Below are 12783 nucleotides of genomic sequence, written 5' to 3'. Positions count from 1 at the left end.
TTAATTTAGAAAAAAAAAAAAAAAACAGATAGCTTATTGTCTGATCTTGTTACCTCTTAGACTTCTCTTTAAGGATATGATTTCTCTCTCATCACACCCAATTTGGATCAAGGTACAACATGGAAACAAAGTAAAGACTGACAGAGTACTTTCTGTGGGGGGGTGGGGGGAGGGAAGCAAGATTGGGGGAAAAATGTAAAACTCAAATAATATCTTTAATAAAAATAAACTTAAATTAAAACAAAAAAAAAGAAGAGGAAACTGGGTAGCCAATGAGGACCTGAGGATCTTATTTGGACAGTGAGCTGGATGTAAGATAAATGTTATCCTAGCTAGGATAGAATTGGATTTAATTATTCCTAGCTGGAAGACTAAAGATATATGGACATATGTGTAAAAATAGGAAATACAAAAGTATAGGGTTATTTTTTGTTGTTTGTGTTTTTGTGTCTGATTCTCATGGGTAGTAACGTGTTGCCAGGTGACTCTGTTCCCTCTGAGAAGACTGTCAGGGGTCACAGTTCCAGCTGTGTGGCCCTGAAACCTACAAGCATTGAGGCGACTAGCAAAGACATGCTTTCAGCTCCATTAAAGCTAGCAAGGAATTTTCCAAGCTACCATGCTGTGGGTCTGCAGTTTCTCCTATCTGTGCTTCTAGCTCTGTGTCTTGTACACTATTTACACTATTCTTTTCCTTCATACCAAAAGTTGACTATTAGCTGAATAGATAACGTTTTGTAAGCTAAAAGCACCTTAAAAATTTTTTGTTGTTTCCATTTCTTAACAAATAACAGAAATGGTAATAATTCATCAATTTAAATATTATAGGCAATTTAATAACCAATATTAAATATTAAAAATAAAACTTTTCAATAGTTCATTAGTTTTTAAGGAGTGATCAGAGTAATGGATAGCATAAGGGAAAAATTTTAAGGTGAGAATGAAAGTGTGGGTCTTTCTATGAAAGCAGCTCTAAGGATAGGTGGGGACAGCAGGCTCAGGCCCTTCTCTGGGGTCCTCCTCCATTCCCTTTATTTCATAAACTTGTCAGGTTCCTGGAAACCAAATGTGGGCAATGTCTGGGAAACATGCTAGTTTGGTTATAACCTCAGCTTACTGAGGATTTGCAAGCTTATGTATAATATAGAAATGATTTCTAATGATTGGTCTTTATACCAGGACAAATTTAAACTTGGGAAGAAAAACATCTTAAGAATGTTAAATGGAAATCTCTAATGTATGTCCTGATAAACTTTAATTGCTCATTTCAACTCCATGAGAGAAAAATTCTATATTCAACCTTAAAGTGTGACCTGGTGAAACTTGGTATTTGAGGCAAAAGCTCTTGGGGCTATATAACTGATTTTGTTTTGAGTTTTGAATTCAGGTATAATTGTGAATTATGAAGTCAGTAATCCACCATTCAAGAGAAATGCCACAAGCTACAAAGAGGGGATGTAACCTTGATTTGTCACAGGCAGAGGTTTATATCTGAGATAAAGAGGACAATGCTGGCCTAGCCTAAGATAGGAACTTTCTGGTTCAATTTCCCCATTGTGTTCCTTTAAACAGAAAATTTTCCTACTTGGCTAGTCCTGAGTTTGGCTATGAGATAGAATTGTTACTGCATGGCTGGCTATCAACTGTGACTCTTTTCTCAAGTCAAACCGAGCTAAGGGTTTTGAGTCATCAAGAGTATCAACAGTTTGGTACTGTTCTAATTATGTCCTTGCTTTTTCCTTTGATAGAAAATTTCTATAATTTGTGCAAGTGGTCAATATTAGACACAGACATAATGGAAATATATAATATTTTGCTATTTTCAATCTGTTAGTTTTTTTAAAGTTTTTGCAAGGCAATGGGGTTAAGTGGCTTGGCCCAAGGCCACACAACTAGACAATTATTAAAGTGTCTAAGGCTGGATTTGAACCCAGGTACTCCTGACTCCAGGGCCGGTGCTCTATCCACTGCGCCACCTAGCTGCCCCATGCTGTTTTCAAATCTGAATATATAGTCAGTCCATATTCCAAACAATTAGGTAAATTAGTACTCTGGCTTGTCATCTGTCTGCTAATGTTTACAAAGTCATATGTAAGATTAAATCCCTGAAATGGTCTATTCTTTCTTTTTTTCCCCAATTTTTTAAAATTTTTATTTAAGGCAATGGGCTTAAGTGGCTTGCCCAAGGCCACACAGCTAAGTAATTATTAAGAGTATAAGGCTGGATTTGAACTCAGGTACTCCTGACTTCAGGGTTGGTGCTCTATCCACTCCACCACCTGGATGTCCTAATAGTTTATTCTTTCTGAAAAAAATGTGGGATTAGACAAAGAAAAAAATAGTTTGTGAAAGAAAGATTCAAACGGAGCGGCTAGGTGGCGCAGTGGATAGAGCACCGGCCCTAGAGTCAGGAGTACCTGGGTTCAAATCCGGTCTCAGACACTTAATAATTACCTAACTGTGTGGCCTTGAGCAAGCCACTTAACCCCATTGCCTTGCAAAAAACCTAAAACATGGTACTTTAGCATTATCCTTTGGACTAAGCCTGGGATACAGCTGAGCTACTATAATAAAATGCAGGTGTTTAAGATCTGAGCTATTCAGTCTAAAATAATAGCTATTTATATGTTAAATAATGTAGTAAATGAATATCTAGCCTAGTCATCTGCCTTTTACTAGATATATTCATGTGTGAATATTCTTGTATGAAATAAAGTTCTTAAATGTTTCAAAACAATGTAAGATTTAACTAGGTACTGATAGAACTATTTGAGGGACCTCACTATTATTCCATTAATTATTGAAACTAAATCAGAAACATTTTCAATTTGGTTTGAAGAAGAGAATTTTATTTCTTAGAGGTATGTAACTTTTTGTATTACATAAATGGAAAAAGTGAATTTTATTCATATTTATTTTTAATGTGCAAATAGCATGTTTGTATTGCATGTCTTGTGGTACAAACAGGACCAAGAAAAGATCACTGTGTTTGGTAACTAAAAGATCATTAAAGACTTTGGAAAGAGTAGTTTTGGTAGAAATGATAAGCCAACTGAAGGGGTTAAGAAGAGAATGTTAGGAGAGATAGTGGAGGCATCTACTGAAGATGACCTTTTTGAGAGTTTTAGTTTCAAAGGGTAGATAAGTTATAGAGGCCAATAGATTTGAAGGAAGAGACTGACTTTTTTTTGAGAATGAGGGAGATGTACACATGTTTGTAGGCAATAGGGAAGGAGCCAGAAGACATGGAGAGACTAAGATAGTGAGTTGATAAGGGAATATGTATATTAAAATTGACCAGTTGTAGGAGGGCCTAGTTGAAGTTGTGGAAGAAAAATGTGTAGCAGACTTGGAACAGTTGCAGGATTTTCTCCATCTTTATTCAGCAGCATGAGTGTAGGAATGAAAGTGAGAGATAGGAGTGATTCAAGATTGGGGCTTAGCTGAACGTATCTGGCAATATAAAGGAATTAGGGATTTAAAGAGAGGACGGTGTAGAGTTGAATTGGTTTACCGAGGGATCAATATGGGAATAAGAAGAAAGGGTGATTAGTATAAGGGAAATGGCCTGAGAGTGAATTGAGAGGGTCAAGAGATTAAAGGGTATAATGCAGACAAAAACTAGGAATTTTAAGGGAAAATAGTGGGAGAAGTTAAAAGCTAATACATTTTGGTCAGTTGGGGAAATTTCAGAATTTTTGAACAGAGGTAGTATATCTGACAGCAATAAAAAGATCAAGACTACCTTTGCGTGTGGCTGAGGGATGATGGAGGAGTAGCTCATGGTAAGTGAGTAGGTTGAGAAACTGAGTGGGTAGGGTATTTGAGGAAAAGTCAATATGTGTGTTGAAATTCTCTAATATGAAGAGAGATGGGGAGGAGAGAAAAACTGTGAGCCATGTAATAAGGAAGGCAGTTGAAAGGAGAGAGGATAAGAACTGAAGTACTCTAGCAACTGCCATTCACAGCTCAGAGCAGCCGAAGTGTTGGAAAAAGGGCAAGGAAAAGAGAAAAACTGTGGCTCTTCTGTTAGTGGAGAGCAACAAAGGTGACATTTCTTCTCTACCTCTCCTTCTAAAGAGATGCTCAAATTAAAGCTTATTTCTGCTTTTTTTAAAAATCTATTTTGTATATCTTTTCACCTAGTTTATAAAAGCTCTTAAGCTTTTAAGTTTAGCTGTTAAGACTGTGCATAACTGCTCTGAATTTAATTTGCTAAAAGGGAGATTAAATTTAGCTACCAAGAGAAAGAAAAGGAAACTCTCTAAAGGCAAGGATTTCAATCACTCTGGGGCTTGATCAACTAATCAAAAAGCATCTATTAAGCCTTTATGAAGTGCCAGGCACTATGCTGGGCCACTGGGGATACAAAGAAAAGTAAACAAACCAAAGAAGATTTTATTGGTGTGTTATTAAGTTTCTTCAAAGCAGAGAACACTATAAATTCAGATCAATACTCCATTGAGCACAAATGACCCAAAAGTGTATAGAGAAGAGCTGGGGGGGGGGGGGGGGCAGGGGCAGGAGAAACTCTCAAGCAACTCTTTCCCATAGTTCTCTTGTCTGAAGAAAGATAAATAGCATCATGTTTCCCCTTCCAGAATTTAAGAAAAACAAGTCCAGAGACTCCTGAAAGGAGAAGCTGGAATATGGGATCTACCCACATGTGGTAGGAGTCAGAGAGAAGAAGCAGCTAGCTTTCATCTTTAGCCAAACAATTTCATACCACTTAAGAGAATTTAGATGAAATAGAGTTAAACAAAGCAAAGGAGACTTAAGTTAAGCTGAGTTTTTATTTATGGGGAGAACCTGGGTTTCAAATCAATTTAACAAATACAACTGTATATAAATATGATATAAGGACATTAAAACTGGAAAGGGAAGATTAGTTAGGGACACAGATAAGATACAAATTAGCATACAAAGGTTTTCAGAGGGTGCAGCTAGGTGGTACAGTAGCTAGAACTGGAGTCAGGAGGATCTGAGTTCACATCCTACCTCAAAAACTTAATAATTACCTAGTTGTGTGACCTTGGGCAAGTCAATTAACCCTACTGTCTTGCAAAAACAAAAAAAAAGTATTAAAAAAAATTGCAGAGAAGTGGTAAAAATTGCTATGAGAATTCCATGAGGGAAAGATTATTTCCAATTGGGGGATCAGAAAAAGTGTTTCACTGATGAAGTGGCACCTGGGTTGGCTCTGAAGGATTTCAAGAGATCTCTCTCTCTCTCTCTCTATCTCTCTCTCTCTCTCTCTCTCTCTCTCTGTGTGTTTGTTGTTAGGACTACCTTCATTTATTCCATAAATGTTTTTACATACCTAGTTATTTTCAACCTTTCTTGTTCATTAGGAGGTACACTGATTCCTTGAGAGCAGAAGCCAGTTTTTGTTTTGGTTCATTTTTGCATTCTCAGGCCTTAGCAAAGTGCCTGGACCATAAAAAGGGGCTTAATAAATTCTTGTTAGCTGCAATCTAATATGATGTTAATCAAAGTATTTCTTTGTAGAACTGTATACAATCTTATCAAAATTCATATGGGGACATATATCAAAGATTACTTTTGAAAAAAGAAAACAAAGCTGCTAAATTTGAATATTTATGTCCAAAGAAGGTCTGGCCAAAACCATATGGTATTATTGGGCAGAAAATAAAAAAATTACATCAATAAAACAGACTAAGGAAGCAAGAAGGAGAATGAAATATATACACAAACTTGGTATCTGATAAACCTATAAAAATAAAAACCTGGGAAAGATTTATTATTTAATAAAGGTAAAAATGATATGCTAGAAAATAAATTTATATCTCACATCATATAGTACTATAAATGTAACAATCTCTGACTAAAATTTTTAAAAGACTATGAAATGAAATGTATCTCATTTTTAGAATAATTTTTATCATATAAATCTGATAACTTATAAATTAAAATCTCTAGAGATTTGAGAACATAAAATTCTATGTTACAAAACTCAATAAAATATAGACAAATAACTTAAATGTCATATTCTATTATATCAACATCTATTCCACAATGTTTCCTGACTATTGTCACTAAGTGCCATAGTAGAAAGAGTGTAGAAGTCAGGACCTGTTTTTGAATACTGCTTTAGATACCTTGACAAGATATTTAATCTCTGTCTGCCTCAGTTTCTTCACTTATAAATTGGGATAATAATAATAAAACCTACCTATCCAGATTGTTATGAAGATCAAATAACATAGTGTATATATGTAAAGAGCTTTAAAGTATTAGATAAATGTTAGCCATTGTTGTTATTGTAATCATGGGTTCTTTTTTATATACCATTTTATTAGACTTTGGATTTTATAGTAAGAATTGCATTTGTGGGGCAGCTAGGTGGCGCAGTGGATAAAGCACCAGCCCTGGAGTCAGGAGTACCTGGGTTCAAATCCGGTCTCAGACACTCAATAATTACCTAGATGTGTGGCCTTGGGCAAGCCACTTAACCCCGTTTGCCTTGCAAAAACATAAAAAAATTAAAAAAAAAGAATTGCATTTGTACAAAGGTAATTTATGTCATTCTAGGTCAGTAGTTAGCAAGACTAATCTAATTTAGATTTAAGATTTGCCTCTAAAATGAAGGCAAATATTAGGGGAAAATGTTAGTTTATAATTGTCTTCACTATAATTATAAAGTTAAAGTAATTTTTAATGTTTCAGTGTTACAATTATTAGGTATTCAGATAGATCAAAAGAAAAGAATGATTTGGATCCACTCAAGGTTAGGACATTAGATCCTATACAATATAAAATTATAAAATAGCAAACTGCCTGAGTCATTTTGTGTGTCAATGACTTACATTCATTCATTAAAAATAGAAGTTTAATTATGGGAAAGTCCATTAATTTTCTGCTCTTTATAACAATAACATCTTATTTTTATCATTTTACTACAATGAAATTATTAGAATGGCAAATTGCTAAAGGATTAAAAACAATAGCTAGGTCTTTGTCTTTCATGATAGTTTAAAAAAAGAGATCAGTATTTAGAATAAATTATCTCTCTTTTTTTTTTTTTTAAAGGTTTTTGCAAGGCAAACGGGGTTAAGTGGCTAGCCCAAGGCCACACAGCTAGGTAATTATTGAGTGTCGGACACCGGCTTTGAACCCAGGTACTCCTGACTCCAAGGCCGGTGCTTTATCCACTGCGCCACCTAGCCGCCCCTAGATTATCTCTTAAAACATTTTCCACCTCCTAATCCATATAATAAAATCATAAATCACATCCTACCTTCAGGAGAGCATACTCCAGGAAGTTCAGAGAGAATAATTAATGCTGCTGAAACCAATTTATTTCCGTCCTCTGATAGAATCTGTGCTTTTGTAGCTTTTACTCCTGGACTACCTGTCAGTTTAGGATTTAACTCTGGAAGCTGCCGGACCAGAATGCATACACACAGCTCCAAGGTTGCAAACACCAAAGATCTTCCAGGTACAAGTCCTCCTGTGTCCTTTCCTTCTCCAAATTCTGGCAGTGTTTCCTTTTCAGCAGCTCCATCATCAACTACAAGGGATAAAGATTAAAGTTTGACAAACATTCCAGTTTTTGGTGTGCTAAAGTAAATACAATCTGGGTTTTTACAAGCCAAGTTGAAACAAAGTGCAATCATGGAACTAACAGATCCCAAATTTTAAAACTAGTTTCCAGTAGGAGTAAGGAATACTTTAATCTTAGTTAGCTTGGATGTTTTAAAATATTTTCTATTTAAATGACTTATCAGGTAGAAGGGTAGGAGGATAAGAGAGTAACTACTATAACAAAGATATCTCTAGAAATATCTTCAATGCCATTTAAAACCTGATAACTAAGTGAAGATTGTAGAATTGGAATAGAATGCCTCACAAAAATCTACAAAATAATTATTTTAAAAAGTTTCATTTATATCCTTCATTATTCTGGAGGTATGTAATTATCTCACTAAGAGGGTACTTTTCAGGTTTTAGAATAAATGATATAGCTCATCAGCATGACAAAGATCCTCACCAGTACTTTCCAAATAGGCCAAGTGAGTACCAGTAGCCAAAACAATACTGTACTAGATCATTTCTTCAATATTCATTAAAATTATAATTAATCTATAAACTATATATATTTATGAAATTTATATACATTAAACTATTTTTAGTTTCCACAATTAACTTAAATTGTAGAGCTGAATTAGAGGATACAGGGACTTTACCTATACTGGCAAAGGGAAAAGCACTTATTAAGTGTTTTATAGATATTTCATTTCATCCTCAAAACAACATTGGGAGGTGGATGCTATTATTAGCCTCACTTTACAAAAGAGGAAACTAAGAAGACAGAAGGTAAGTGACTTAGAAGGAAAGACCTAGAGTCACACAGCTAGTAAGCGTATGAGGCTGAATTTGAATCCAGGTCTTCCAGTCTGACTCCAGGTCCAGCATGCTATTCACAGCCCATGTAGTTACTTTGTTTTTCTTATTAGTAAGGGAGCTCCTTGTCAGCAGGGACTGCCTTATTTTTGGCCAAGTGATGTTAAAATATGGCTTAAATACTAAATGGGGGCGGCTAGGTGGCACAGTGGATAGACCAGCAGCTCTGGAGTCAGGAGGACCTGAGTTCAAATCCGGCCTCAGACATTTTTAATTACCTAGATGTGTGACCTTGGGCAAGCCACTTAAACCCATTTTGCCTTGCAAAAAAAAAAATCTAAATAAAAGAGTTCTATCAATAGGAAATTTTAAGTAAATTCAAATCGCAAAAATCAAAACAAAAAAATATACAAAATGGATGAGTATCTATTTTAATCTAAAGGCAAAAGGGGAGACATTAAAATGGTCAAAGCTGTGCTTTAAGATATCAACTTAGCTATATGGAGACTGGATTAAAGAGCTCAATTTGAAGATTGATGTAATAGTCTAGAAGTGATGAGGATAATGGATTTGTGAATGAAGAAAAGGACAAGAAGCAGGGTGTTCTGGAGGTGGAACTGATGAAAACTGGTAAATGAGTGCAAATGGGGAGCAAGGCAGAAGGAAGAATCAAAAGTACCTGAGGTTGTAAACCTGAAGTCTAGAAAAAGGTAATTCCTTTAACAGAAACAAAAGTATTTAGGAAGGATGGTGGGAAAGAAAATGAATTCAATTCTGGACATACTGAATTTGAGAGGCCTATGGGGCATCCAACTGAAAATAATTATTGACAAATAATGATGCTGGGGATGGAATAGAAAAAGGTGATAATCCCTGCTCTCAAGAAACTCAGACTCAGGCTAGCTAGGTGGCGCAGTGGATAGAGCACCAGCCCTGGAGTCAGGAGTACCTGAGTTCAAATCCAGCCTCAGACACTTAAATGCCTAGCTGTGTGGCCCTGGGCAAACCACTTAACCCCATATGTCTTGCAAAAAAACCCCCAACAACTCAGACTCAAAATGGGCAGATAGTAAATGGTAAGGCCCAGGAGTCCTTAGGTTGCATCAAAAAGACTATAGTGCCTAGGGCACAGCAAGGGTAAGACCTGGTGATCTTTCTTTTCTCAAGAAGGAATAGAATTGATAACTCCCATCTCATTCAAATGGCATGAGCAGGCAGTGGTCTGGCTGAGGTGTAGGCAGATGGGTCTAGGGGAGGACTAGGAAGAAAGCGTTTACCTGGGAGTCATCTGCACAATGATGACAATGTAATCCACTGGAGCTGATGAGATCATTGAGAGAATGCAGAAAAATTTCTTACTGAATGACTGAAATGAATTGCTTCTGTAATTTAACCATGTCCAATCCCCAGCTTTCCTAGAAGTTTGGCTCTACTATTATCTCTTATAAGAAGTCCTTGCTGATTCCTTCAGTTGTTATTGATGGCACCTTCCCTCCCCAACCCCTACTCCCCTTCAAATTTGCTCTGAATTCATCTTGTATTGACTTATCTATATATATGTTCTTGCCCTAAGTGGATATAATTCCCTTTTCTGATAGCCTGTGATCAGTTTTTGGTCTCCTGATACTTACCTTCTGCACTTCTCCTCTTTTCTTTTACATGTTCTTGGGCTGCATAGATAATCTGTCTTACAACTTCAAGTGAAGCTAGCTGAATGGAAGGTGACTCTCTAGTCAGTATTACTCGATGGAGTACATTCAACAACTCAACTCCTAAGTCCTGTGGCAGAGAGGACTGTGATGAAATTCACACTAGCAAATATATTATTTTGTATTTTAATACATTATCAAGCAAAAAAGGCATCTGTATAATAGATTGAGTAACCCAAAAGAAGCAATCAACCAAAGCATCAGAAAGTTTTTTAATAAGAGATGAAAAATACTTGGTTCTTTATTGTAAAACAAAAAAAGTCCCATTTCATAATAGAAGATTGATGACCAATAATTTTATATGAATTTTTCTAGTCAATTTTAACTATAGAATTACTAATGCATGATAAAAATGACATTTAGTGGTTCATACTGGAATTAATATGAACACATTTAAGCAGTCAACAAAGAAGCAAAAATGAGAATGGTTAAGTTCCTGAAATATATGGTTACACAACAAGTTTACTTTTACACTGAAAACTTAATTGCTCTCCAGAATAGTTAGATCAGTTCACAACTCCACCAATAGTACAGTAGTGTCCCAGTTTTCCCATATCCTCTCCAACATATATCATTTTCCATTCTGTCATTTTCTTTCTTATTCATTCACTAACACAAAACTAGAAGATATTAGTACAACAGGACAAAGAACAAGCAGATGCATGAGATGATTAGATATTTATGTTGGGCTTCAATTTTGGGAAAAGAGGGATATTCAGGTAAGATTAATCTAATAATTTTTTTGCTGCCTATTTTTTTAGGTCTCTGTTTTAAGTCTACAAAATAAAGAGCAATAAGAAACACATATGTAATTTTTAAAAGATTTAATTTCTATGGAAATGAATGCATACTTTACACTTAATACATGATGACTTTACTATTACTATAATAGCCAAAATGCTAATAGCATAAGAACTCATACTGTGAAAAGAGAAGAGAAAAATCACAGAAATTGGATTTAAAATTTTTAAGGAAAAATAATTAGCAATCAGTATTACTAACATCAAATATATTAGTATTTTCTGAGAATAATAAAAAATGAAGGCATCATGACTGGCAATGTTGAGAATTATAGGTATGAGACAAGGTTTTAGGTCTTTTATTGATACCTCCCAGTGGGAGGTAAGTTCATGAAATTTTTATTTAGTAATATATAATCAGTTCCAATAACAAGAAATTAGATTGAATTATCTTTTCTCCACAGTAAGAAAATTGTTCAAACTTTTTAGTTATTATCCTATCTTCTTCACCAAAGGATCAATGGGAAACATAAAAACTAATAAGTTATTTGGCTAAAAAAAGCAGAATGGGGGAAGCAAATGTCCTGATTAATTTATTGATTAGATAAGTAGACCAAAATTAGCTTGAATCATTTTTGACCATAGCATTCTTTCTCCATTTCTTTATTTCTCTCTGGTGACTTTTTTTCTAAAGGGCCAAACTCCATCAAACAAAAGTACAAGATTCAATAACTAATAGCTGGAAACATTTCTGGATGGAGCCTCAAAACACACTTTGTCCAAGAAGCAGCACAGTTAAGTTGTAATGATCATTAAAATAGTGACTTCTAGGTGAATAGTCTTTTTTCAAGCCATGGAAATGAAAACCATCTACCAAGATGCAAAGATATTTAAGTTGGTGGAAAGAGTACCTATACTGGTTGAAATTACATTTCTTTAAAAAAATAAGATCTCTAGAAAAAAGTTATCATATTGTTAAGAAATATCATTATTCTTAAGAACATAAGCACAAAAATGATCTAATTTTTCAAAGGTCTTTCCCATGAGATGGCAAGAACTTGGTAAATGCTTTGGTAATACAAAATGATGCTAATGGATCACACAGAAAACATCAGTGTTATAATTAGGAATTTAACCCAAATTTATTGATTCATGAATTAAATGACAATAAATGTACAGATTACCTGATCACTGCCAATTTTAGATCTGGGCCAAGGAACATCCAGTAAAGCCTGTAGTGCATGTAAACAAGCAGTGATGCTTTCCATGGTAGCATCCGAACGTAGAGAACAGAGAAATTCCACGCTGATTCCTACAAACAAAAAGACTTCCTTGAAAACCATTTTATAAAATTATATGAAAATAGAGAAATACAGGATATATTATGAAATCAGATTAAGTCTACCACATAATCATCTAAATAAATCACAGTTAATACAGAGAAATCTAGACAGGTTAAATGATTTGGTTTTGAGGGGTGTACCAATTTATTAAAAACTAATGAAAAAGTATACAACTGTTTATACTCAAAAGTTACTTTGGAAGATTTCTTTGCCAGGAGACCAGAAACTCAAATGACACCAGAGAAGTAACATTTACACTTATATTTTTTCCCTGGATTTACAATTTTCAAATTTTCCCTACTTAAATTCATATTAAAGTCTATATTTCTTAAAAGTTCTAACAAACCTAAAGTAAATATTATGAATTTTTTTTCTAAATCTAACAGTAAAACCTAATTTTCTTGCCTGGGCTAAGAAAGACTAAAAGCAATGATTTAATGAATTACAGAACTCATGAAATACAATCTCATCTCTTTGAAATTTTTAGTCATGCTTCATCTTACTTGAAAGCTATAAAAATGACAGAAGAAAATATGAAAATTATCAGTTACCATTTTGTTTCAAGATAGCTGTGACTAAATCAAAATCAGAATTCAAATACCGCCTTGATTCTCAAAAGAAATAGCC

At 34.7% G+C, this 12783-nt stretch overlaps 1 protein-coding gene across 12 annotated transcripts in view; it reads right to left on the bottom strand.

The window, feature by feature from the left end:
* HEATR5A (HEAT repeat containing 5A) overlaps window positions 1–12783 on the bottom strand; it is a 168258-nt gene that overhangs the window by 16769 nt on the left and 138706 nt on the right. For all 12 annotated transcript variants that reach the window (XR_012478151.1, XR_012478150.1, XR_012478152.1 and 9 more), the window contains 3 exons: window positions 11998–12125; window positions 9996–10143; window positions 7259–7531 (listed from right to left, as the gene is read on the bottom strand). Coding sequence is in view for 9 of the 12 variants with exons in the window: in XM_074235357.1 (XP_074091458.1) it covers window positions 7259–7531; window positions 9996–10143; window positions 11998–12125 (549 nt within the window). In the remaining 3 variants the exon portion in view is untranslated. The remainder of the gene's footprint in view (window positions 1–7258; window positions 7532–9995; window positions 10144–11997; window positions 12126–12783) is intronic.

The sequence above is a fragment of the Macrotis lagotis genome, chromosome 4 (assembly GCF_037893015.1).
Source record: "Macrotis lagotis isolate mMagLag1 chromosome 4, bilby.v1.9.chrom.fasta, whole genome shotgun sequence".
Classification (NCBI taxonomy): domain Eukaryota; kingdom Metazoa; phylum Chordata; class Mammalia; order Peramelemorphia; family Peramelidae; genus Macrotis; species Macrotis lagotis.
Note: the sequence above shows the minus strand (reverse complement) of the source record. Positions and strands in the feature narration are given on the sequence as shown.